Here is a 22,811-nt window from a genome sequence, read left to right on the forward strand (position 1 = left end):
CCTTTCTTGTTGATACTCAACCGTAACAAATTACATCCAGATGGTATCTATTTCAGACCTATATTTTAGCTGGGGTTGGGGGTTGTTCTAGCATCATGTGCAAACAACACAAGATCAATTCTAATGCTCTGGTGGTTTATTCCCCAAAACTAGAAACCTTTGGATAAAAATGCCACCTCGCATCATAATGAGACACATAGCTTGCAGTCTATAGCGGCATATATGAACATTCATACTGGCCAGCCACGCATACTGGCCACACAGTCTTCCCATTGGTTGCAAGAATGCTCTACTCTTGAAATCAGCAGGGGGGAAGAATGGGCAAACAACGATTCTCACCGAGTCAGATTCTTAACTAATACTCCAAGGTGGGCTATGTTAGCCCAACTGAACAGAACTATGAAGCTGTCCTTGGCCTGCTCTTTTCAATGGCAGCCTCCCCTGTGTGTTAATGTACGAGTTTCTTGAAACAAGAAGAGAATGTTGATGTTAGCGATAAAATACAAAATTAGCTCTCTGGTTGCCGAGTGCACCCTGGAGATCCCCTCCATTTCTTACTAGAGCCTTAATGCTCAAGAAGTCAGTCTCTGGCTGCAGTTCCAGAAATCACTCCATCCCCTTCCGTTTAAGAGATTCCCCCCCCCCGGCTTTAAGTTATTTTCCCTAGGTAACGGTCCAGCAAAAATTAACTTGGCTAATAACCAATGCTGAGTTGATTATTGTTATTATAGACTCTTTTATTTTTGTTTAATTAGTAATTATTTTAAATTACATGGCTGAACTGCAGCTCGCTAGATGTCGCTCAGCAATCAATGGCCTGTTCTCTAGAGAGCCAGAATTATAGGGGTATTTTCAGCAAGGTCTAAAGAACATATGGTAACGTACGTCACACTTTATTTTTGTTGTTCATCAAGGATATTAGGCTTAACCTTAGTTCTATTGAAAAGATAGAGTTCGGCTCACATAGGACTTTCTCATCATTCCTGCTGGCGGATTTTCATATGGCTGGCAGAAACTAAACACCACTTTCTATTTCTCTTGTCCCTTTAATCCAAGGATCTCCAAGTGCTTTATAAACTGATCTCGTCATGCCTGTGATGTAGATGGGATTATGTACCTCATATAGGTGGGTATATGTGAAGCATTCAGAAGTTTAGAGAGTGACCAGGTCATGCAGTGAGTCAGTGCCGGATACAGCAACAGTGATCAGGGGTACAAACTCCCATATTGCAATAGAACTCAGGAGTAGCAACTCCCAGTACCTAATTAACCCCTAGACCACATTGGGCAACTCAATAAGGATAAAAAAACAGGACCCTCCTAGTTGCCTTTGCTCTCCTGACTAGACAGACAGGATTATGAGCAATGCTTGATCTACACTAAAACTATTTCATTCCAGCAGAATAATGCCCATGAACGTTGGCTAATGGCAGTCAGCATCCAGACATTGACCAGCCACTAGAGTAGCCAAAGGCAACTATTTTATAGAGTCACCTCATTCCCAAGATGGTTCTGCCATGTGCATGTTCTCCACCATGTGACCCTACAAGCAACAGCTGTAGCTGGGGAGTCCCACAGGAACATCTGCACGGCCACCAGGCTTGCCAAACTCAGCCAAGAGTAAATCTGTGGCTGTGTATCTTATATACAGCCAAGACTAAGAATGGCATTGGCCACTATCACAGTGGTATATTGCAAGATCATATCCAGTTTATCATTCATCACCTTCAGATTGCTTTGTCTTCTATCTTACAAAATAGCAGCCTGATCTCCTGATCATGCATCTAAACTGATTATGACTTCCCACATTTATTGCGGTGAGCTCTCTTGATGGTGACTATTTAAAACCAAAAGGCTGCTCACCTAGTTGAGCAGATGTTTGGCTGAAATTGAAACTACACTGAAGGGTGTTAAGTTTGACTGAAGGATAGAGAACCTTCAATTTTTCAGTGCACTGGAGAACTTGGGGACAGTTTGAAAGGTTTGCTTATTGGAGAAGGATCTGAGCAAAGGTTTCATTGTGCTTCAAATTTCCTTCCATTAAATCACATGTCACTGAGTACAGCTCTAACTTCTAATCTCTCCAGGTCCCTCTTCCTTCATGCATGCTTGCTTGCTCTCCAATGCCTGTATCAATAGATGTACATAATGCTGAGTTTATATTGTCCTATGTTTCATTAATACAATTAGTAGAAGCCCATGTATTGATCCCAAGGTAGGACTCTATTCAAGTGTATTATTTAATTAGAGGTCACTGTCAATGATCACCTTCTGCCAAAGGCTTGTTATAGTACTTAGTACAGGATTTTCTGTCTAGACCTGTCTCAGAACAACTTAACTGAAATTCAGATTACTGACTGGGAAAGCACAGTAGAAAGTTTAAAAAAAAAAAATACCCCAAAACTTTTTTATATATATCACTTGACAGCATAAAACTTTGTAGCATTAGAGATGTAGTGAATTTTCCACAGCTGATTCAGATTAACTCCTGCATTAAAGCTCTTATGCACCAAGTTAACAAAACCAATTCACTGCTGAGCCATTTCTGTCCTATTATTGGTGGAAAGATAGCAGCCAGCCACACTAATCCAGGCTCATTCTTTCCCCCAAATTATCCTGTTTATTGCATTCTAAGGTGGACAGATGCATCAAGAGCATAGTAGACATTGCAATGATCAACTGAGAGCACGATGACCTGGTGACAATGGAAAGAGGTGTTATGGAAATGAAAGGTAACCTGTGAAGGATTTTTAGGATATTGGGCTCGTGCTTCTTTCTGATAGAGTTTTTCCCGCTTGATATTTCTTTCATGGTCTTTTTTGCTAAGAAGAAAAACGAGAATGTTCTTTCCTGGGTCTGCTGCAGGGTGCAAAGCATGAGCTTTGTGAGCAGCCCACACCTTAATTAAAAGGACAGGAACATTGACTCTAACGAAGATGTTCACCCAAAAGGTTAGTTCCTGATGCTAATACCCCTACCTAAAAGTTTTAGACCATGACTTGAAATTCCTTTCTGTAGTTCAGACTTGCCTTTTGCAATGTCACCATTTCAGTAGTTCCCCATTTATCATGAAGCATTCCAGGCCAAACACAAACAGCATTTCTAACGGGAAATAAAAAAGGAGGGTTTAGTTTAAGCTTTTGGGCTGCAGTGCATGATAAAAAAAGCTGAAAAGAATAAAAACAACACTGCCCCTCGGTTTGCAGATCGCGTTTAAGTAGAGCAATGACATTCATATAAGGAAACAACCTTGTATAGAGGTCAGGTGTACATCTGAAGGGCATCTTGAGGACAACCTTTAGTGCTCAAGAGACAGTTAACTTGAAAGGATATCTGGGAGCAGACTTATTACAGTGCTTAATAAATGACAATTGGTGTTTAATTTGGAGGGGTGTACACTGTAGTTCAATGATCTTCCCTCCCCAGACAAAAGGGACCCCAAACAGATTAAGTCACCTGAATGTGATAATTTACCCTATAAAAGATTCAACAGGATGCTGCAGGAGTTTTAAAAAAGAGTTTAGTCACTTCACCTGGATTGGTTAATGGCAGCTGCTGCTAGTAGCATGTAGCTACTTTGAGGAAGGGCTTCTCCAGTGTGCATCAGAGATTTGCAGAGGAGCGTGCCTTTCCTGTTTTATTAGGGTTGTACCACTCAGGAAAAACTAAAATGGAGTCACATTGGTGATACTGTGATGGGATGCACCGGGCCCTTTAAGGCCCCATGCTGGAGGCCCTGTGGTCCTTCTACACCATGCCCCAGGAAGGAGCAGCACAGTTGGGTCCTCCGGGCATGCCTAGAAGAGCCTTGTGGAAGCAGCCAATCAGAGCCCAGCAGGCTCAGATAAAAGGAGCTCCAGGGCATGAACAGATCAGTTCCTGGCTGGGACCAGAGCACAGAAGGGGGCTTGTTGCTGGTTACAGGCGAGCAAGAGAACCAGAAAATGGGTTCTGGTGATACTTGCTTTCAGTGAGGAAGAGGATTTGAGAACTTCAGCCCTGAGGTGAGGGTGAAGAGAAGGGGTTACATGGGAAAATGCCCAGGCAACAGCAAACTGAAGGAAGTAGTACACAGCTGCTGTGTGCAGGGACCCAGAGTAGTGAGTGGGCCCAGGCCTCCCAGCTGCCATCCTACTAGCAAAGTGGCCTAAGCCCTGAGAAGAGGGTAAGGCTCTGTTGGGAAGCCTAGGTGAAGGGCAGGTAGAGTATTTAACTTTTTTCTACCCAGGAAGGGTTTTATTTTTGATTGAGCGGCTCAACTACTGAAGAGCCATCAAGTGAGGTTGATAGCTTACCAGGTCTATTAAAAGGCCTGCAGTACCACACCCAGCCACTAAGAGGCACTCACTACATGAGTGACCCCCGCATCACAGATATGCTGCTCCTATTGCATGAATGCAAGACAGTGTTAGCCAGTGGACAAATGAGCACTCATTGATGGTAGCGGTTTGGGAATACATTTCCTATTTCTTCAGGACCCCTAGCACCTCATATTGCTTAAATTTTAGCACCCAAGATATGCTATGTACCACACCTCATGGCAGAATGATGCTATGCTTTACTTGAGATACTCAAGATTATAAAAACCTATCCAGGAGTTATATAAAAATTGCAGTTTGTTTGTATCCACATAGCAATCTTTATCATCCAATTGTTATAGAAACTTAAGCCGGCAGGGGAAGACTCTTGTGTGATGGGTGCAGTATAAGAACTGAAATTGAATCTCTTCCATTCCACTCACAAGGGGTAGCTTCCAGAGGTGGAAGGAAGGTCTGGAATACAGACATTCGTGGATGACATGCTACAGATCATTCACCCCATCCCTGCCTTGTGTTAAGGTATTGAACCTTAAACTCACCCTGTATTTGGTCTTTCATGTTCAAAGCATCAGGTAGTGAGGAGAAACTTTTATTGCCCAGTAGGGAGGATATATCCTCATCTATAAAGCAGACCTTGATGTTTTCTCTCAAAGATAGAAGTGAGACACAACAGCAACAAGATGGGAGTTTTATAACACAGCCACTCTATGGATTGTATAATAAATCATTCTCCATTAAGGTCAGAGCATTTCCTTTGCCTCAGTATCACAAAAACTCTCTCAAAGACACTATTTGGTCTGAAGCACGATATAGAAAAACTAGTTTCCTCCTAGTGACCAACAAAACACATAAAAACTTTGTTCCATGTTGTACTCTTGCTACCAATACAAAGCTTCCAAGGAGATCAGCTGGAATTCTGTGCATGTATCCGTTAATACCATCATGATGGCCAAAGAATGAGCTTTAACACATTACAAGTTTTCAGCATTGTCCTACCACTCACAAACTAGACAGTGCCACCTACTGACTCAATTTAAAGCTCCCAAGCTGAAGTTGACTTATTTTACTCAGTGGCAGCTGATCTGAAGCAGGCTCTAAAAATCATATCCCTTCTTTCTATAATGTGTATGAGCCACTGATATCCAGGGCACTAATGAAACTGCAATTCCCTGCCAGAGACCTCCTGGATTAAGTCTCTCAACATTCTCCCTCCTCTAATCTCTTTTGGAGACGTAATGACAGAGGTCATTATGTACAGGGCCATAAGCATCCAGTACAACTGAAGGGACAACAATCCCATCAATTATCTTAAAGATGTGCTTTAGGAATGGTCAAAGATGCTTCAGAGTAAGGGACACCCAACAATCAACAAATCCACTTAAAGTGCATAGTTGAGACTATCTTCTACAGAGCTTTCCTGTGTGTCAGAAGCTGCTAAGATAGACCAGCACTAGATAAACAGGTTAATATTAAAAGTAAATAAAATGGAAGATCTGAGACTGAAATTATGAGCTTGTCTGATTCTGACTCTACACTTTAGTCACATTGTTGTGCCTATGCCAGATTAAAGACTTTATGTACATTTCACTAATTAAGGCCCTGAGCCCACAACCAGACCTGCACCAGAAGTTCCTTGTACCCACGCAGACGTACTTACAGCATGAGAAACAAAAACAGCTACTATACAAGGCACTAGTGGATCATTTAAGGACAGACAACTGAATTTTCTGATTTATTTCTTCCATTTTCAGCATAAAATTCAGAGAACAGAACTGGCAATTCAAAGGCTGAGAAAAATTGGTAAGACAGATACCAAAAACACGTTTAAAGAAAGTATCATTGTGTGACTGCAAACTTCTCAGGAGAAGGGATACTCATTGCCTTTCCATGGGTTACACATCTATGGTGCTATAATTAAACAGTAAAAAATAAGCTTGTGAGCCTCCTTGCATCATGCAGTGGATCTTGAATAAGCCAATAGCAAACTGAGAACCAAACAATACAAACTGTCTTACAATCTTATTTTTATTTACACATTTTCAAACTATGAAGAATATATATACAGCTAGATTAGAGTGTCATAGTGTATGAATAATGGTTCTGTTTCGGAGCTGCTGCACATATTCCTTAGCTTGGTCAAATCCAGTCTGTGGTGCTTCCGGAGGGGGAGGTGGGCCTTCTACAAGCTTCACAAAGTAATGGCATTTGACTTTCTCCATGATGCCAAACATGCCTCGGCCATGGTAGCGAATCCGTTTCAGATAGTGACCTTTTCCAGAAAAGGAGTCAGCTAGAAGAAGAGACATTGGCAGGATATTTTTTATAAGCACCCTCAAATTCCTTTCCCTCCAGACATTTTTTCCCATTTTACTGCATGCATAATGAATTGTTATAGAGTAGCTCATGACTGAGAGAATTCTTTAAGACCACTGTAATATTGATTATAAAAAGCATGCACATGTAATTTATTCACTTTGCACAAAGTGAATGAAAACACCAAAAAAGAGAAGCTAATTTGAGGGCCAACCAGGTTTTACAGTGTCCCTTTAATGACTGCTCCAACTTCTCATCAGTAACTATTAACACAAGTTTCAGAGCAGCAGCCGTGTTAGTCTGCATTCGCAAAAAGAAAAGGAGTACTTCTTGTACCTTAAACTAACAAATTTATTTGAGCATAAGCTTTCGTGAGCTACAGCTCACTTCATCGGATGCATTCAGCAAAGTGAGCTGTAGCTCACGAAAACTTGTGCTCAAATAAACTTGTTAGTCTCTAAGGTGCCACAAGTCCTCCTTTTCTTTTTATAAACACAAGGTAACAGATTCCTGTCTCCTCCATTCTTTGTGAAGACTTAACAGATTCCATTTTGTCGTATCTCCTCTGCCCACAGCACTCACTGTACTTACCAGATATTTTCATTATTTCAACACCCAACCATGCACTCATAGAATTGTAGGACTGGAAGGAACCTCAAGAGGTCATCTAGTGTAGTTCCCTGCACTCATGGCAGGACTAAGTATTGTCTAGACCATTCCTGACAGGTGTTTGTCTAACATGCCCTTAAAAGTCTCCAATGACAGAGATTCTACAACCTCCCTCGGCAATTTATTCCAGTGCTTAACCACCCTGACAGCTAGAAAGTTTTTCCTAATGTCTGACCTAAACCTCCCTTGCTGCAATTTAAGTCCATTGCTGCTTGACCTATCCTCAGAAGTTAAAGAGAAATTTTTATCCCTTATAGGTCATGTTATTTAAACCTTTAATCATTTTTGTTACTCTTCTCTGGACTTCCTCCAATTTGTCCACATCCTTCCTGAAATGTGGCACCCAGAACTGGATACAATACTACAGTTGAGGCCTAATCAGTGCGGAGTAGAGCGGAAGAATTATTTCGTGTGTCTTGCCTGCAATACTGCTATTAATATATCCCAGAATGATCTTTACTATTTTTGCAAGTGTTACACTGTTAACTCATATTTAGCCTGTGATCCACTATGACCCCCAGATCCCATTCCACAGTACTCCTTCCTAGGCAGTCATTTCCCATTTTGTATGTGTGCCACTGATTGGTCCTATGTGGAGTTCTTTGCTTTTGTCCTTATGGAATTTCATCCTATTTATTTCAGACCATTTCTCCAGTTTGTCCAGATCATTTTGAATTTTAATCCTATCCTCCAAAACACTTGCAACCCCTCCCAGCTTGGTATTATCTGCAAACTTTGAGTATACTTTTTCTGCCATTATCTAAATCATTGACTCTGCTTGACCTCGGTAGCCTGGCTGGGACTCTTTAGAGCCTATCTGCTATGCAACTAAGGTCACTTTAAGGTAACATGAGGAAGATCTTATGACATTCCCTCTACAGCACCTTCAGTCCAAGGACTAAGAGTGGCTTAGAGCAGAGATCTTGGGTAGCTGTGCAATGCACTAACCACAAAGCAATAAGGATTGGAGGATTGGGCCAAAAGAAATCTGATGAGGTTCAATAAGGATAAGTGCAGGGTCCTGCACTTAGGACGGAAGAACCCAATGCACAGCTACAGACTAGGGACCGAATGGCTAGGCAGCAGTTCTGCGGAAAAGGACCTGGGGTGACAGTGGACGAGAAGCTGGATATGAGTCAGCAGTGTGCCCTTGTTGCCAAGAAGGCCAATGGCATTTTGGGATGTATAAGTAGGGGCATAGCGAGCAGATCGAGGGACGTGATCGTTCCCCTCTATTCGACATTGGTGAGGCCTCATCTGGAGTACTGTGTCCAGTTTTGGGCCCCACACTACAAGAAGGATGTGGATAAATTGGAGAGAGTCCAGCGAAGGGCAACAAAAATGATCAGGGGTCTGGAACACATGACTTATGAGGAGAGGCTGAGGGAACTGGGATTGTTTAGTCTGCAGAAGAGAAGAATGAGGGGGGATTTGATAGCTGCTTTCAACTACCTGAGAGGTGGTTCCAGAGAGGATGGTTCTAGACTATTCTCAGTGGTAGAAGAGGACAGGACAAGGAGTAATGGTCTCAAGTTGCAGTGGAGGAGGTTTAGGTTGGATATTAGGAAAAAAATTTTCACTAAGAGGGTGGTGAAACACTGGAATGCGTTACCTAGGGAGGTGGTAGAATCTCCTTCCTTAGAAGTTTTTACGGTCAGGGTTGACAAAGCCCTGGCTGGGATGATTTAATTGGGGATTGGTCCTGCTTTGAGCAGGGGGTTGGACTAGATGACCTCCTGAGGTCCCTTCCAACCCTGATATTCTATGATTCTAAGGCCTGTCATCAGAAAGTAATTTATTCAGTTATGAGACCTCCAAATGTCCTCAAGGGCTACAGCAGAAGATGTACACAGCTCTGTTGGCTACGGAGTGCTGGGCTTCTAATGTGTCATTTGTAGGATTCGGAGTACTTTCTGGCATTTGGCCCAACACAATGCTTTTTACTATGGCTGTCAGGCGATTGAAAAAAGTAATCACAGTTAATCGCGTTGTTAAACAACAGAACACCATTTATTTAAATATTTTTGGATTTTTCTACATTTTCAAATATATTGATTGATTTAAATTACAACAGAATACAGTGCTCACTTTATATTTATTTTTATTACAAATATTTGCATTGTAAAAAAACAAAAATAGTATTTTTCCAGTCCCCCACTGCACTACAGTACTTGTAATGGGAGAACTGAAAAATACTATATTTTATCATTTTATAGTGCAAATGTTTGTAATAACAAATAAATATAAAGTGAGCACTGTACACTGTGTATTCTGTGTTGTAACTGAAATCAATATACTTGAAATGAAGAAAAACATCCAAAAATATTTAACAAACAATAGAATCCCAATTGAAATTTAACAGTGTGATTAAAACTGTGATTAATTTTTTTTAATCACTATTAATTTTCTTTAGTTAATCACATGAGTTAACTGAGATTAATCTATAGCCCTACTTTTTACGTCTGGTGTTTTACCTTGCTGCCAAGTAGCACATGCAGGAATAAGGTGGAGCTATGATGCAAACAAAATCCCACAACACACTGCACTAGCAACAACAAAAGCTGATTTTGCTCAAATTCCACTCAGCTTTTTAGCACCTCTGCTCCTGAGTACCAGGCTTTGCCAAAACGGACCAGCCAGATATTACAAACAAACTGCATGGATCTGAAGTAGAATATGCTGTTTGCTACATCTGGCTAGAGGTGTGCTAAAGCCACAGCTTCAGGATTTGCCCTAGAACATGTTTGCTTTTATCTCATTCTTGATTTACTTTGCTGTAGATTTTTTCCTTAAGGAACTCAATGGGAACATAAGGGAACACAGTGTAGCACCTTATGAAGTGACTGAGGAGTAAGTAGGACCTGCGTCTCTGGGCAATAAAGGAACTAAGGTGGAATACAGTTTTAAAGCAGGTTTCAGAGTAGCAGCCGTGTTAGTCTGTATCCGCAAAAAGAAAAGGAGTACTAGTGGCACCTTAGAGACGAACAAATTTATTTGAGCATGAGCTTTCGTGAGCTACAGCTCACTTCATCAGATGCATGCAGTGGAAAATAAAGTGGGGAGATTTATATACACAGAGAACATGAAACAATGGGTATATAAATCTCCCCACTGTATTTTCCACTGCATGCATCTGATGAAGTGAGTTGTAGCTCACGAAAGCTCATGCTCAAATAAATTTGTTCGCCTCTAAGGTGCCACAAGTACTCCTCCTTTTCTTTTTGCGGATACAGACTAACACGGTGGCTACTCTGAAACCTGTCATTGTGCAAGGCACTGAATTTAGCTGTATGGAGTGGAAATCTATCAACTGCATGGAAAAAAACTCGTACAGATACAGACAGACATTATCTTCCTTTCCAAATGCAAACAGATGGACATCGTACCAAAAGGACTGAAGGTAAAAAATCCATTACAATCTACATACCACACAGACTATGCTGACAGCTTGTGCCACACACTCTCAAAGAAACTGCGGAACCATCTGATCAACATCCCCTACAGCAAACAGGGAAAGATTAAGAATGAGCTCTCAAAACTGGACACTCATAAAAAACCAACCTTCCACACAAACTTCCTCGTGGCTGGACTTTACAAAAAATAGACAAGCCATTTACAACACACACTTTGCTTCTCTACAAAAGAAAAAGGACACTAAACTATCCAAACTACTACATGCCACAAGGGGCCACAACAGTGGTTCCCTTAACCCACCGAGCAATATTGTTAATCTATCCAACTATACTCTTAGCCCAGCAGAAGAACCTGTCCTATCTCGGGGCCTCTCCTTCTGCCCCTCCACCCCCACGAACATGATACAGTTCTGTGGTGACCTAGAATCCTATTTTCAACATCTCCGACTCAAGGAATATTTCCAACACACCTCTGAACAACATACTGACCCCCAGAGACCTTCCTATCAAGACTACAAAAAGAAGGATTCTGGGTGGACTCCTCCTGAAGGTCGAAACAACAAACTGGACTTCTACATAGAGTGCTTCCGCCGACGTGCATGGGCTGAAATTGTGGAAAAGCAGCATCACTTGCCCCATAAAATCAGCTGTGCAAAATACAATGCCATCCACAGTCTCAGAAACAACTCTGACATCATAATAAAAAAGGCTGACAAAGGAGGTGCTGTCGTCATCATGAATAGGTCGGAATATGAACAAGAGGCTGCTCGGCAGCTCTCCAACACCACTTTCTACAAGCCATTAGCCTCTGATCCCTCTGAGGGTTACCAAAAGAAACTACACCATTTGCTCAAGAAACTCCCTGAAAAAGCACAAGAACAAATCCGCACAGACACACCCCTGGAACCCTGACCAGGGGTGTTCTATCTGCTACCCAAGATCCATAAACCTGGAAATCCTGGACACCCCATCATCTCAGGAATTGGCACCCTGACAGCAGGATTGTCTGGCTATGTAGACTCCCTCCTCAGGCCCTATGCTACCAGCACTCCCAGCTACCTTCGAGACACCACTGACTTCCTGAGGAAACTACAATCCATCGGTGATCTTCCTGAAAACACCATCCTAGCCACTATGGATGTAGAAGGCCTCTACACCCACATTCCACACAAAGATGGACTACAAGCCGTCAAGAACACTATCCCCGATAATGTCACGGCAAACCTGGTGGCTGAACTTTGTGACTTCGTCCTCACCCATAACTATTTCACATTTGGGGACAATGTATACCTTCAGATCAGCGGCACTGTCATGGGTACCCGCATGGCCCCACAATATGCCAACATTTTTACGGCTGACTTAGAACAACGCTTCATCAGCTCTCGTCCCCTAACACCCCTTCTCTACTTGCACTACATTGATGACATCTTCATCATCTGGACGCATGGAAAAGAAGCCCTTGAGGAATTCCACCATGATTTCAACAATTTCCATCCCACCATCAACCTCAGCCTGGACCAGTCCACACAAGAGATCCACTTCCTGGACACTACGGTGCTAATAAGCGATGGTCACATAAACATCACCCTATACCGGAAACCTACTGACCATTATTCCTACCTACATGCCTCCAGCTTTCATCCAGACCACACCACACGATCCATTGTCTACAGCCAAGCTCTATGATGTAACCACATTTGCTCCAACCCCTCAGACAGAGACAAACACCTACAAGATCTCTATCAACTACAGCTTACAACTACAGTACCCACCTGCTGAAGTGAAGAAACAGATTGACAGAGCCAGAAGAGTACCCAGAAGTTACCTGCTACAGGACAGGCTCAACAAAGAAAATAACAGAACGCCACTAGCCACCACCTTCAGCCCCCAACTAAAACCTCACCAATGCATCATCAAGGATCTACAGTCTATCCTGAAGGACGACCCATCACTCTCACAGATCTTGGGAGACTGGCCAGTCCTTGCTTACAGACATCCCCCTAACCTGAAGCAAATACTCACCAGCAACCACACACCACACAACAGAACCACTAACCCAGGAACCTATCCTTGCAACAAGCAACAAAGCCTGTTGCGAACTGTGTCCACATATCTATTCAGGGGACACCATCACAGGGCCTAATCACATCAGCCACACTATCAGAGGCTCATTCATCTGCACATCTACCAATGTGATATATTCCATCATGTGCCAGCAGTGCCCCTCTGCCATGTACATTGGTCAAACTGGACAGTCTCTACGTAAAAGAATAAATGGACACAAATCAGATGTCAAGAATTATAACATTCAAAAACCAGTCGGAGAACACTTCAATCTCTCTTTGGTCACTCGATTACAGACCTAAAAGTGGCAATGCTTCAACAAAAAAACTTCAAAAACAGACTCCAACGAGAGACTGCTGAATTGGAATTAATTTACAAACTGGATACAATTAACTTAGGCTTGAATAAAGACTGGGAGTGGATGGTCATTACACTAAGTAAAACTATTTCCCCATGTTTATCCCCCCCATTCCTCAGACATTCTTGTCAACTGCTGGAAATGGCCCACCTTGATTATCGCTACAAAAGGTTCTCCCCTCTCCCCCACCCCGCTCTCCTGCTGATAATAGCTCACCTTACCACTCTCATTACAGGTGTATGGTAACACCCATTGTTTCATGTTGTCTGTGTCTATAAATCTCCCCACTGCATTTTCCACTGAATGCATCCGATGAAGTGACCTGTAGCTCACGCAAGCTTATGCTCAAATACATTTGTTAGTCTCTAAGGTGCCACAAGTACTCCTTTAGTTTTAAAACAGCTTGCCTTGCCCATTAGTACTCCATTAACAAGCATTTCAGTTAAATGTTTCCCTTAAAACTTTAACATTACAAGACACCTTTCTTTAACCCTCCCCCAGAAAGGAGTAACTCACCAATCAGTTCAGTCACTTTCTCCCAAACTGTCCACTTCAGAGGTCATGAATATTATGAAGTGACATGCTAGGGAGGTGGTGGAACCTCCATCCTTAGAGGTTTTTAAGGCCTAGCTTGACAAGCCCTGGCTGGGATGATTTAGTTGGGGTTGGTCCTGCCCTGAGCAAGGGGTTGGACTAGATGACCTCCTGAGGTCTCTTCCAACCCTAATCTTCTATGATTCTATTTTTCCCCTTGTTAGAAGCCAATTCCATTGCCTTTTTTCATCATTCTAAGTTCAAAAGCAAAATGAACATTCCATGGCACTGATCATGCCGTGAGAGGTAATAGCAGAAATTTGATAGGGGACAAATGAGAAGACTGCATGTAAGGCTGTGTCTAAAAGCACTTCATTTAGAATCTCTATTACGTTAATGAGAGGTTGACAGAAGTTCAGCTACTCAAAAGTAAGAGAACTATTGGCTAGTATTCCACATCTAAATGTAAGTTACACACTATTGGAAAGGATAGATCCTTGAAAATGTGACACTACAGCAGTCATACACAGAAAAAAAACCCCACACATTACTACACACAAGACCATCATTGATAAGTATTGGAGTTCAGTGTCCTGTTAGAAACACAGTTACAATTCCACAGTTGGGGGGTTCAGATTTGCACTTAAAGTGGGATAAAGATCTGGTTATTTCACACTACTAAATTCAGTCTCCATATTTAATTCAATAACTCTTCAGAGGACAACTGAATTTTTCTGTTTTTTTTGGGGGGGGGGAGGGGGTTTGTGTGCAGAATGTCCAGAGAGAGAAGGGCACCAGCTGACTAGACAGCACATGCAAAGGAGAAGAAAACCAAGCAATAGAAAAGACTGAGGAAGAGACGGGGACTGGATCAGAGGCAGAGATGGCACAAAGAGTTGGACAGACAGTGCAATAAACGTTTTTAAATAAAAATGTTTTTTTGCCCAAAAGACAATTAAGGGCATATAAATATTTTCCTAGTATTTTCCCATGTAAGCCATTGCCGTAGTTTCCCTAGGCCCATCATGTGACTGTGCACGGGGAAGGAGGTGTTCCACAAGTAGTGTTGAGATGTGGTCCGCACCCTAAAAATGTGCCTGCTCTTGGATAAGATGTTTCTAAGGCAAGTTAAAATTAATTTGTTTGGTGGATTACAGACGTAGGTGTTAGCATTAATACTGAAGGTGAATGGAAACCTGCTCTCTACTCATCCAGGATGGTCAAAGCTACCTGGTAGCACTGAAACAGTACCAGTAAGAGAGACTGAATTCTTTTCTTATTTGCTGAAGTCAAGCCTCCTCCTCCAAATGAGACTGTCCATTTGTGTACAGCTAGTAGAGATTCTATCTGGTATTGTGATGGATGGACGTCTCTCTTACTAAAAATGGTGTTGAATGCTGTAGAAAGTGCTGGTAACTGCAAGTACTGACTAAAGGCTTGATTGCCTAATTCTTAACTGCTCTGGGAAGATGGAGTACTGAGGTTCTCTGGTTTTTAACATTAGCATTTTGCTAAAGAATAAAATTTGTAGTTGTGATGGTGTTGGCCCCATGCTGGCCTGTAAGGGCTTAACACAGAGGTGGTGGGCAAACTATGGCCCATGAGCTCCTGGCTGGGGAGGCGAGCTCCTGGCCCCTCCCCTGCTGTCCCCCCTCCCACGCAGCCATGCTGCTGCACGGGCAGCGCGGCTGGCTCTGGCCAGTGAGCTCCTGCTGCTCTGAGCTGCACGGTAAGGGGGTGGGGGGGAGGGGCAGGGGGTTGGATAAGGGGACAGGGAGTGGTTGGATGGGGTGGAAGGGGGTGGGGTCCTGGGGGAGCAGTCAGGGGAGAAGGAGCAGGGGGGTTGGATGGGTCGGGGGTTCTGAGGGGGGCAGTCAAGGGGCAGGAAGCGGAAGGGGGGCGGATGGGGAAAGGGGCCAGGCTGTTTGGGGAGGCACAGCCTTCCCTACCCAGCCCTCCATACAGTTTCACACTCCAATGTGGCCCTCCAGCGAAAAAGTTTGCCTACCCCTGGCTTAACAGAACCCTGGGGATGCTGCAGGAGAAGCAGCCAATGGGAGAGGGGCTGTGAGGAGAAGCCAATCAGGGCCCAGCAGGCCCATATAAAAAGAGCCTCAGGGAAGAGCAAGGTCAGTAGCTGCCTGGAATGGGCTGCAATGCTGTAGCACAGTGGTCCCCAAACTTTTTCAATCACACCCCCTCCTCCCCTCTCCACCCGCCCCGGGAGCCAGGGCAGGGTGGCAAGTGGGGCAGGACAGGGGGGAGCCACGCTCTGAGGGGGGAAGGGGAGTGGAGGGGGAGAGTTGCGTTGAGCAGGATGGGGAGCTGTGCTCAGGGCAGGAGCGGGGCGCCACTGCTACCTCTCTTGCCAGAGCAGCCACTGAGTGCTCCTCCAGGCTCCAGCAGAAGCCGTTTTAAAAAAATAAGAAACAATTTTACCTATGTATAAATTTGATTTGAATTCTACGTTGTGATTTCTCACTGCCATTTCTTGAGCTTCCAGAAGAACCTAGAGCAAAAGAAAATAAATGGTGAACATGAATTAAAGCAATACAATTTCTCATCTCCATAAAGATACCCGTAATTGTTTCCATTTTTAAACCAGTAGTAGAAACGGATTCTAAAAGGATGAGACTACAAGCAGGGGGCCTCTTTCTCTCTTTCAGAGAAGCTTTGAAAATGGCAGGGATGGTCTCTGGTGTAGTTGTGATACAGGTACAGATGTAGGGCTAAACTCACCACTGGTGGAAGAGGTCATCTCCATTAGCATCAGTGGAGTTGTGCATGCTTATGCCAGTGATGAATTTGACCTGTACTCTAGAAGGGGGTTCTTTTCCTACCTATTTGGATGCAGGTTCAGTTTTAACAAATTAAACACAGACGTATTTTAGCTAAAGGGGAAAAGTCGTAAGAAATTGAGATATAAAGTTTGGAATTTAATTTAAAAGTTAAAGATTGCTTCATGGGATACTTTTTCACTGTTCATGCTAATGCTGTTACTAGGATGATCATACATAAGCAACAACCCTCTCCGTAGCATGATGTAACATATGGGTCCCACAAAAGTATTTAAGAGTTCTTAAGTGATGTAAGCCCAGATTTTTTTAAAAAGGTACTTAAGCATTGCACCACTGAGTGTTGCAAAGCCTAACTGATTTAGGAGCCTCGATCTCATTTTCAAAAGGGGCTGCAATGTTTAAATAGGTTTAAAAATCTGGGCTTAACAGATTCACAAAAACACTAAAATAGTTACAATATTGTGCACTTTCCCCAGAAGTAACAATTTAGAGGGATGTTAAATTTGGGGCACAAACTGATGGTGACCAACTTCCATGCTAAATGGAGATAAAGATTTGCCGAAAATAAATCTTCACTTTAGTTTTTTTTCCAGCAAGTGCCAGCTTTAAATCTTTTTTCTTTTTTTAACCCCTTCACACAACACAAGAAACAGGGGTCACCTAATGAAATTAATAGGCAGCAGATTTAAAACAAACAAAAGTACTTCCTCACACAATGCACAGTCAACCTGTGGAACCTGTTGCCAGGGGATGTTGTGAAGGCCAAAGCTATAACTGGGTTCAAAAAAGAATTACACAAGTTCATGGAAGACTGATCATCTTGGCTAAGAGCCATTGATAGACCTGAGATGCAACCTGATGCTTTGGGTGTCCTAAGCCTTTAACTGCCAGAAGGAGTGGATGACAGGGTTGGATCACTTGAAAATTGCCCTATTCTGTTCATTCCCTTTAAACACCTGGCACTGGCCACTGCCAAAAGACAGGATACTGCACTATACAGACCATTGGTCTGACCCAATATGGCTGTTCTTATGTTCATCTTCATGAAGGGTCACACTCTAGACTAGAAATGCAATTTCTGAGGTTGTGCAGGATTAACCACTGAAGTTCACTGTTTCAAGGTGAAAAGTGACATGCTTTACTTCAGTACTTTTGTATTGAAAACTGATGCCTCCTCTAGTGAGCAAGTGGGTCACCTGTTTAAGAGGCCTATGACATTTGCAACATAAAGCCAATCATAGAGATTTTCATACAAGACTCAGGTGTTCTTCCTTTTTGTGCCCTACAATTTATAAATTCAAAATATGTTTTAAGCTATAAGCTTAGAGACATGAGTTTAAATGTTTTTGAAGGCTGGTCATTATGAACAGAGAACACTCACGCACTCTGCTACCACTGGTTACTAAAATATTGTGTGCAGAGGTCATTAATGCCTGGACAAATTAGAGCAGAATAAATTAATTAGTGTAGCCAATATGACTTGATCAAAATATTCCAGGTGGGCTTAATGGAAAGTCTCTTGAAACTCTGATATAGGTATGAGTTTGAAAAAGTCTGTTTGGACACTGAAGTGCTAAAGAATTGCACAATATACCTCTTTGATCACCTTTGCACCCTTCTTGTCATTGAATTCCAGCTGAGCAAGAGCCTGATCAATTGACATTCCTTTTATCTGGAATTAGGAGAAGTTAACAGAAAAATTAAACCCTTCTGAACAAAAGGGAGAAAAAAAATGTTATTTAAGATTGCAGTGCCAGGAACAATGCTGATATTGTAGTTAAATTTCAAAGATTTTAGCACCCCATTCCCATCCACCACACAATAAAACCTTTAGTGCAGAATTTTTATCAGTCAATTGCCATACAATTTTTCATAAGGGAAGGATGGTCCTTGACCAAAATTCCTACCACTATCTGCTGCTGAACAGCAGTTAGTTGGCTCTACAGAAATGCAAATTATTAGTCATCTGCACTAGATGAGCAAGCTTATACAAAACCATGGGAAGAGTTTTCCAGAGATTTTACAATGCAAAAGCTGAACAAACTGGCTGAATCAGGCTTCTGCTTATCCAAAGCAATAAGTTAGAAATATAGGAATTAAAAATATTTACACTTTCCTACCAAGAACATTGCACAAAGTTAAAATTTTCTCTTACCAGTTTTGCCAAATACCACATCTTGTCCTTACTGTATTTTATGTCCCTTCGACAGTGGAATATTTCCTAGGGAAAAGAGATTTTTTTTAAAGCTATAATAGTGGTGATTTGGCTGTGAAAGTGAGAAGATGGAATGTTCATAATATCTTGGGAAGAAAAAATAATCTTACAAGGCAAGATGACCACTTCTGCTATTACACTACAAGAACTCCAGGTCAAACATATCTGGTCAAAACATTTTATTAACGCTTCTACACACTGGTGCTATAAATGAACTTAATTAACCCTTCAGAAGCAGGATGGCTTCTCAATCAGTGATTGATAAGAAAAGCTGTCTCCAAAGAGCCACTTGAACACCACTACTGCACCTACAAGGGCTAGAAACAGCAAGTGGAATTTAACACATCAGTGCAAAATTTTAAATAAAAGAAGATTTATATTTTAATAAATTATATAATTAACGTTTCATTCATTTCATTACTCACTGCACATATTCTTAAGGCTTAAGATCAAAGGCTCCTGTCCCACACAAAATAAAGTGCTTTTTTTTTTTAAAATCAACTATTCTTTTGAGATGCAAGTGCTTTTCATTTAAGCTTTGCTGAGCAACAATCCAAACACTTGATACTAAATTCATTACTTTTAAGTAAAGAGTTATAAAAATACAGGACTACAATTTTTAGTTCCAAGTGAAATACTTGGAAGAATTTTAAAATGAACCTTCCAAAATTTCCCATACATCTCAGTGCAGGCTGCTAATTTTGAGATCTTAAAGGTAGTACTACTCCTTCCTCCAGTGCCCAGCCTTTCAATATTTAGTTTATCTAGTTACACATTAAACACAAGCCGACAGAAAAAAAACCCTAGCATATCTAACTACATTTCCAGCAGGGTGGATTCGATTTAAATGTGCATTCTTTTTGGTTGTTATAACCTTAATACATATTCTTCACAACTCAGAGATAGATGTAGGTTTCAATTTTAGAAGATACACACTATACATTTTTTAAGTGATTTTGAAAACTTTTCAGATTCTTTTACAGATATATCAGAAAATGAATGACTGTTTGGTTATTTCATTTACCAAAGGTAACTGAAGCAAATTATTTATGAAGTCATTGGGAGGTGAACCATCTCCAATTCAAAAGGTTAATCATTAATATTTGGAGAATTTTCTTGGCATGCTCTATTAGGAGGAGAACATCACCAGACAGACATTTAAATAGTTTTATTTAACTAAAACAACAACGTTATATATTCTGGATTTTTTTCTTCAACAGCAAACATAATATTTTAACAAAACAAGCATATGAATTTTTGAATTTAAACATTCAATTTTTTTAAAATCAGGTTTGTTTTTGTTAAAATGGTTTTTAACTAAAATAGTTAAATGAAATATTTTAAAAAAATTAAATCGACTATGTCAGCCAAGTCAACATGAGAAACTTAAAATATTGGCTTCTGCAGCTAACTCAGTCGTCTTCACCTTCATTTTCCTGTTTATTCATAATATGAAAAAGAAAAAACAAGCTTTCCTGCTTTTTCAGGTTCCAAATGATTTCTCAATTTGGAATGAATTCGTCCAAAGGAAGAAAATATTCTTTCTACATCTGCAGAAGAAGCTACTGCTGTTAAAAGTGAGATATCACTTCAACAGTCTCTGAATCCAAGTGCTTAAGTGACTTCCACCAGTTCACTGGTTTGACTTTCTTTAAAAAAAACATCAGCAAATTCTTGAATAGTTCTTATTTCCAAACTGGGTCTCTTTTACGGCCTGCTGCCATTATAGGTTTTCCCTTCTAGTGAAAGAATGGTATGGTAGATCTCAAATCAATGAAGGCTACACTCAGAAAGAGCTCAGGACTTCCGGAATATGCTGCTCAAACAGTTTCACTTTTGTTTCTATTGCCTGTCCCTCCCTTCTCACATTTATCTCCAGACTTCTTCCCCCGAGTCCAGACCTATTCTGCCCCCAATAATCTTTTATTCATTGAACTTTTTGAAACTTTGCACTTTTAGAGAGAGGTAAGGGATTGACTCCCTGTACACAAATTTGCAGAGGGACAATAGGGCTGAGGTCTGTTATCTCTCACCTCCTATACATTATGTATTTATTTTAAAACAATTTTGCTGTTAACAAACATGTTATCTCTGGAGACACAAATCCACAGTTTGAGAACTGCAAAACTAAGCATCTCTGATGGTATCTTCTAGACTGAGCACTGAGTCTCATTGGGCAGATAGAACGATTAACCTAAATAATCTATACAGAAGCCCCCGAAACCTCATAAGATTGGGTCCCTAACCCATGAACTACTGGGACTCATTTACAAAACTTTTCTTAAACGTTACATGAATATATTGGCTCATACTATAGAATTAAGAATTTATAATCCTTATTCCATGATATCTTTGAGCTATAATACATCTATCTTTAGATAGGTTTTTTCCCTCAAAAAGTATTTTATCAAAAAATCCAATTTAAATTAAAAAAATGATTTTTAAATTTTTTTTACATCACTGATTTTTATCCACCCTGATTTCCAGCTTTTAAGTGCCCCAAAGAAGCAAGGTAAGAATGTAATCACGTAATAGGCTTATTTTTCCAGATTTGAAATTAATTGTGAACTCAACTACATAAAACATTATTCTATTTTTCTACCAACTGAATTTGACTCAGCATGCACATAATTAAGCTAGCTTTTCCCACACTATCTTGACCGAGCAGCAGAGGAAGGCAATATTAAGGAAATAATTAGAGAAAGGATTCTCATGTTGCTTTCCTCAGTCAGTTCAAGGCTCAGCATTTAGTTAGTTTGTCAGAGTGACCAACAATAAGTAAGTTAATCTGTAGCTTTGTATTATGCAAAACACAAATTAGTTGGGCAATCAAATTAAACAATAACTGAGGTCCAAGCTGAGACTTGAGGATTCAGTAGCTCTTTCCCATTTCTAAATTCTAAGATTAAATGAACCTCCTTTGCTGATACAGTTATGAATAAAAGATGCCTAAAATACCCAAATCTTGGACTGAGTCTGCTAATTAGTTATACGTGATTGCCTTGTGGAATTAGCCAGAGATAGGCAGCAGTCTGCTTGGAAGCAACTATTTGCTACATATAAGTAGGTAGAGAGATTTCACAGGTGAATTCTTACTGCTGGTCTTCGAGGCTCTCCTGGCAGCTGCGGAGGGTAAACCATTCTGTTCTTCTTCTCCCATCTCCCGACATTCTGAAGATACGTTCTTGTTTGGATATTTGACAGAAGAGAAATACTGCAAGATGCTAGTAACCTGCAAGAAACTATATTTTAATTGTTTTGCTGCTGGACCTGTGCAGTGTGATCCTATCCAGATAACTGAAACTGACTGTATGCTAAGTCACTGAAACATCAGACTGTACTAGATGACTTTAAACAGCAAAGAAAAATGTGAGTTTGGTAAACTTACATGTATATTTAACATTGGCAACTGGTAAAAGGAAGTTATAAGAGATATGCCTTTATGCCAAGGGCATTTCTCCTGTGTATATGAGAAATCTGGGACTCACTGAGATGAGCAGTGAGCCTTCCTGTACAGCTATTCCAAACGTAAGTGCCCATCAATGCCGCCAAAGTACTTCAGTCCCGGTCAGTAACACAGCCAGCACACCTCATTCCAGATTGGAAGACTTAACCCATTCATTTGTCCCTGCATATAAAAATGAACTGGCCTGAAAGAATCCTATCATCGAGCAAGGAGACACTACCGTCTGCAATTTAACTAATTCTTGCCCGCTTTTCGGCTATTGACCTTATAGCGCCGCCCCCCCCCCGGCACACACCCTCCCGAGAGGCGGGGCGGGCCGCCCCCCAACCGGGGCGCACCCTCCCGAGGGGCAGAGCCTCAGCCCGGGAGATCCGACCCTGCCTGCGGGGGGGGGGGGTCAGACTTACCTCTCCGGCCGGGCCCAGCTGAGAAGGCTCCGCGCCCAGGCAGCCCCTACAACGGCGAAGCGGGGAGTTAGTGAGGAAGCGGCGGACAAACGCCTCCCCCCAGCCCCGTCCCCGTCCCCGTCCCACCTCCCCTCACGCTCACCAGCTCCGACCACCACCGGCGCCGCCATCTTCTCCGGCTCGCCTCGCAGCAGCTGCTCTCCACGCATGCGCAGCGCCGCCCGCGGCCCCGGCCCGGCGCTCGTGCGCCGGGAG

The 22,811-nt window shown here is 41.8% G+C and overlaps 1 protein-coding gene across 1 annotated transcript; it reads right to left on the reverse strand.

Moving 5' to 3' along the window:
• Positions 1–6,019: 6,019 nt before the first annotated feature.
• MRPL22 (mitochondrial ribosomal protein L22) lies at positions 6,020–22,784 on the reverse strand. Its single transcript, XM_084637658.1, has 7 exons — positions 22,699–22,784; positions 22,557–22,602; positions 21,780–21,915; positions 18,624–18,689; positions 18,063–18,140; positions 16,110–16,179; positions 6,020–6,609 (listed from the first exon to the last, which is right to left on the reverse strand). The coding sequence occupies exons 1-7, from the start codon at positions 22,763–22,765 to the stop codon at positions 6,398–6,400; spliced, it is 675 nt and encodes a 224-aa protein (XP_084493784.1). The 5' UTR covers positions 22,766–22,784; the 3' UTR covers positions 6,020–6,397.
• Positions 22,785–22,811: the final 27 nt, after the last annotated feature.

The sequence above is a fragment of the Lepidochelys olivacea genome, assembly GCF_965140295.1.
Source record: "Lepidochelys olivacea isolate rLepOli2 genome assembly, chromosome: 8".
NCBI classification, from domain to species: Eukaryota; Metazoa; Chordata; order Testudines; family Cheloniidae; genus Lepidochelys; species Lepidochelys olivacea.

Bases quoted from the DNA above. Each gene is read 5' to 3' on its own strand.
- MRPL22 (XM_084637658.1), bottom strand. From the start codon at position 22,765: ATGCGTGGAGAGCAGCTGCTGCGAGGCGAGCCGGAGAAGATGGCGGCG. The intron at 22,603-22,698 runs GTGAGCGTGAGG...TCGCCGTTGTAG, and splicing joins GCCGGTGGTGGTCGGAGCTG to GGGCTGCCTGGGCGCGGAGC. The intron at 21,916-22,556 runs GTAAGTCTGACC...AGTTTCTTGCAG, and splicing joins AGCTGGGCCCGGCCGGAGAG to GTTACTAGCATCTTGCAGTA.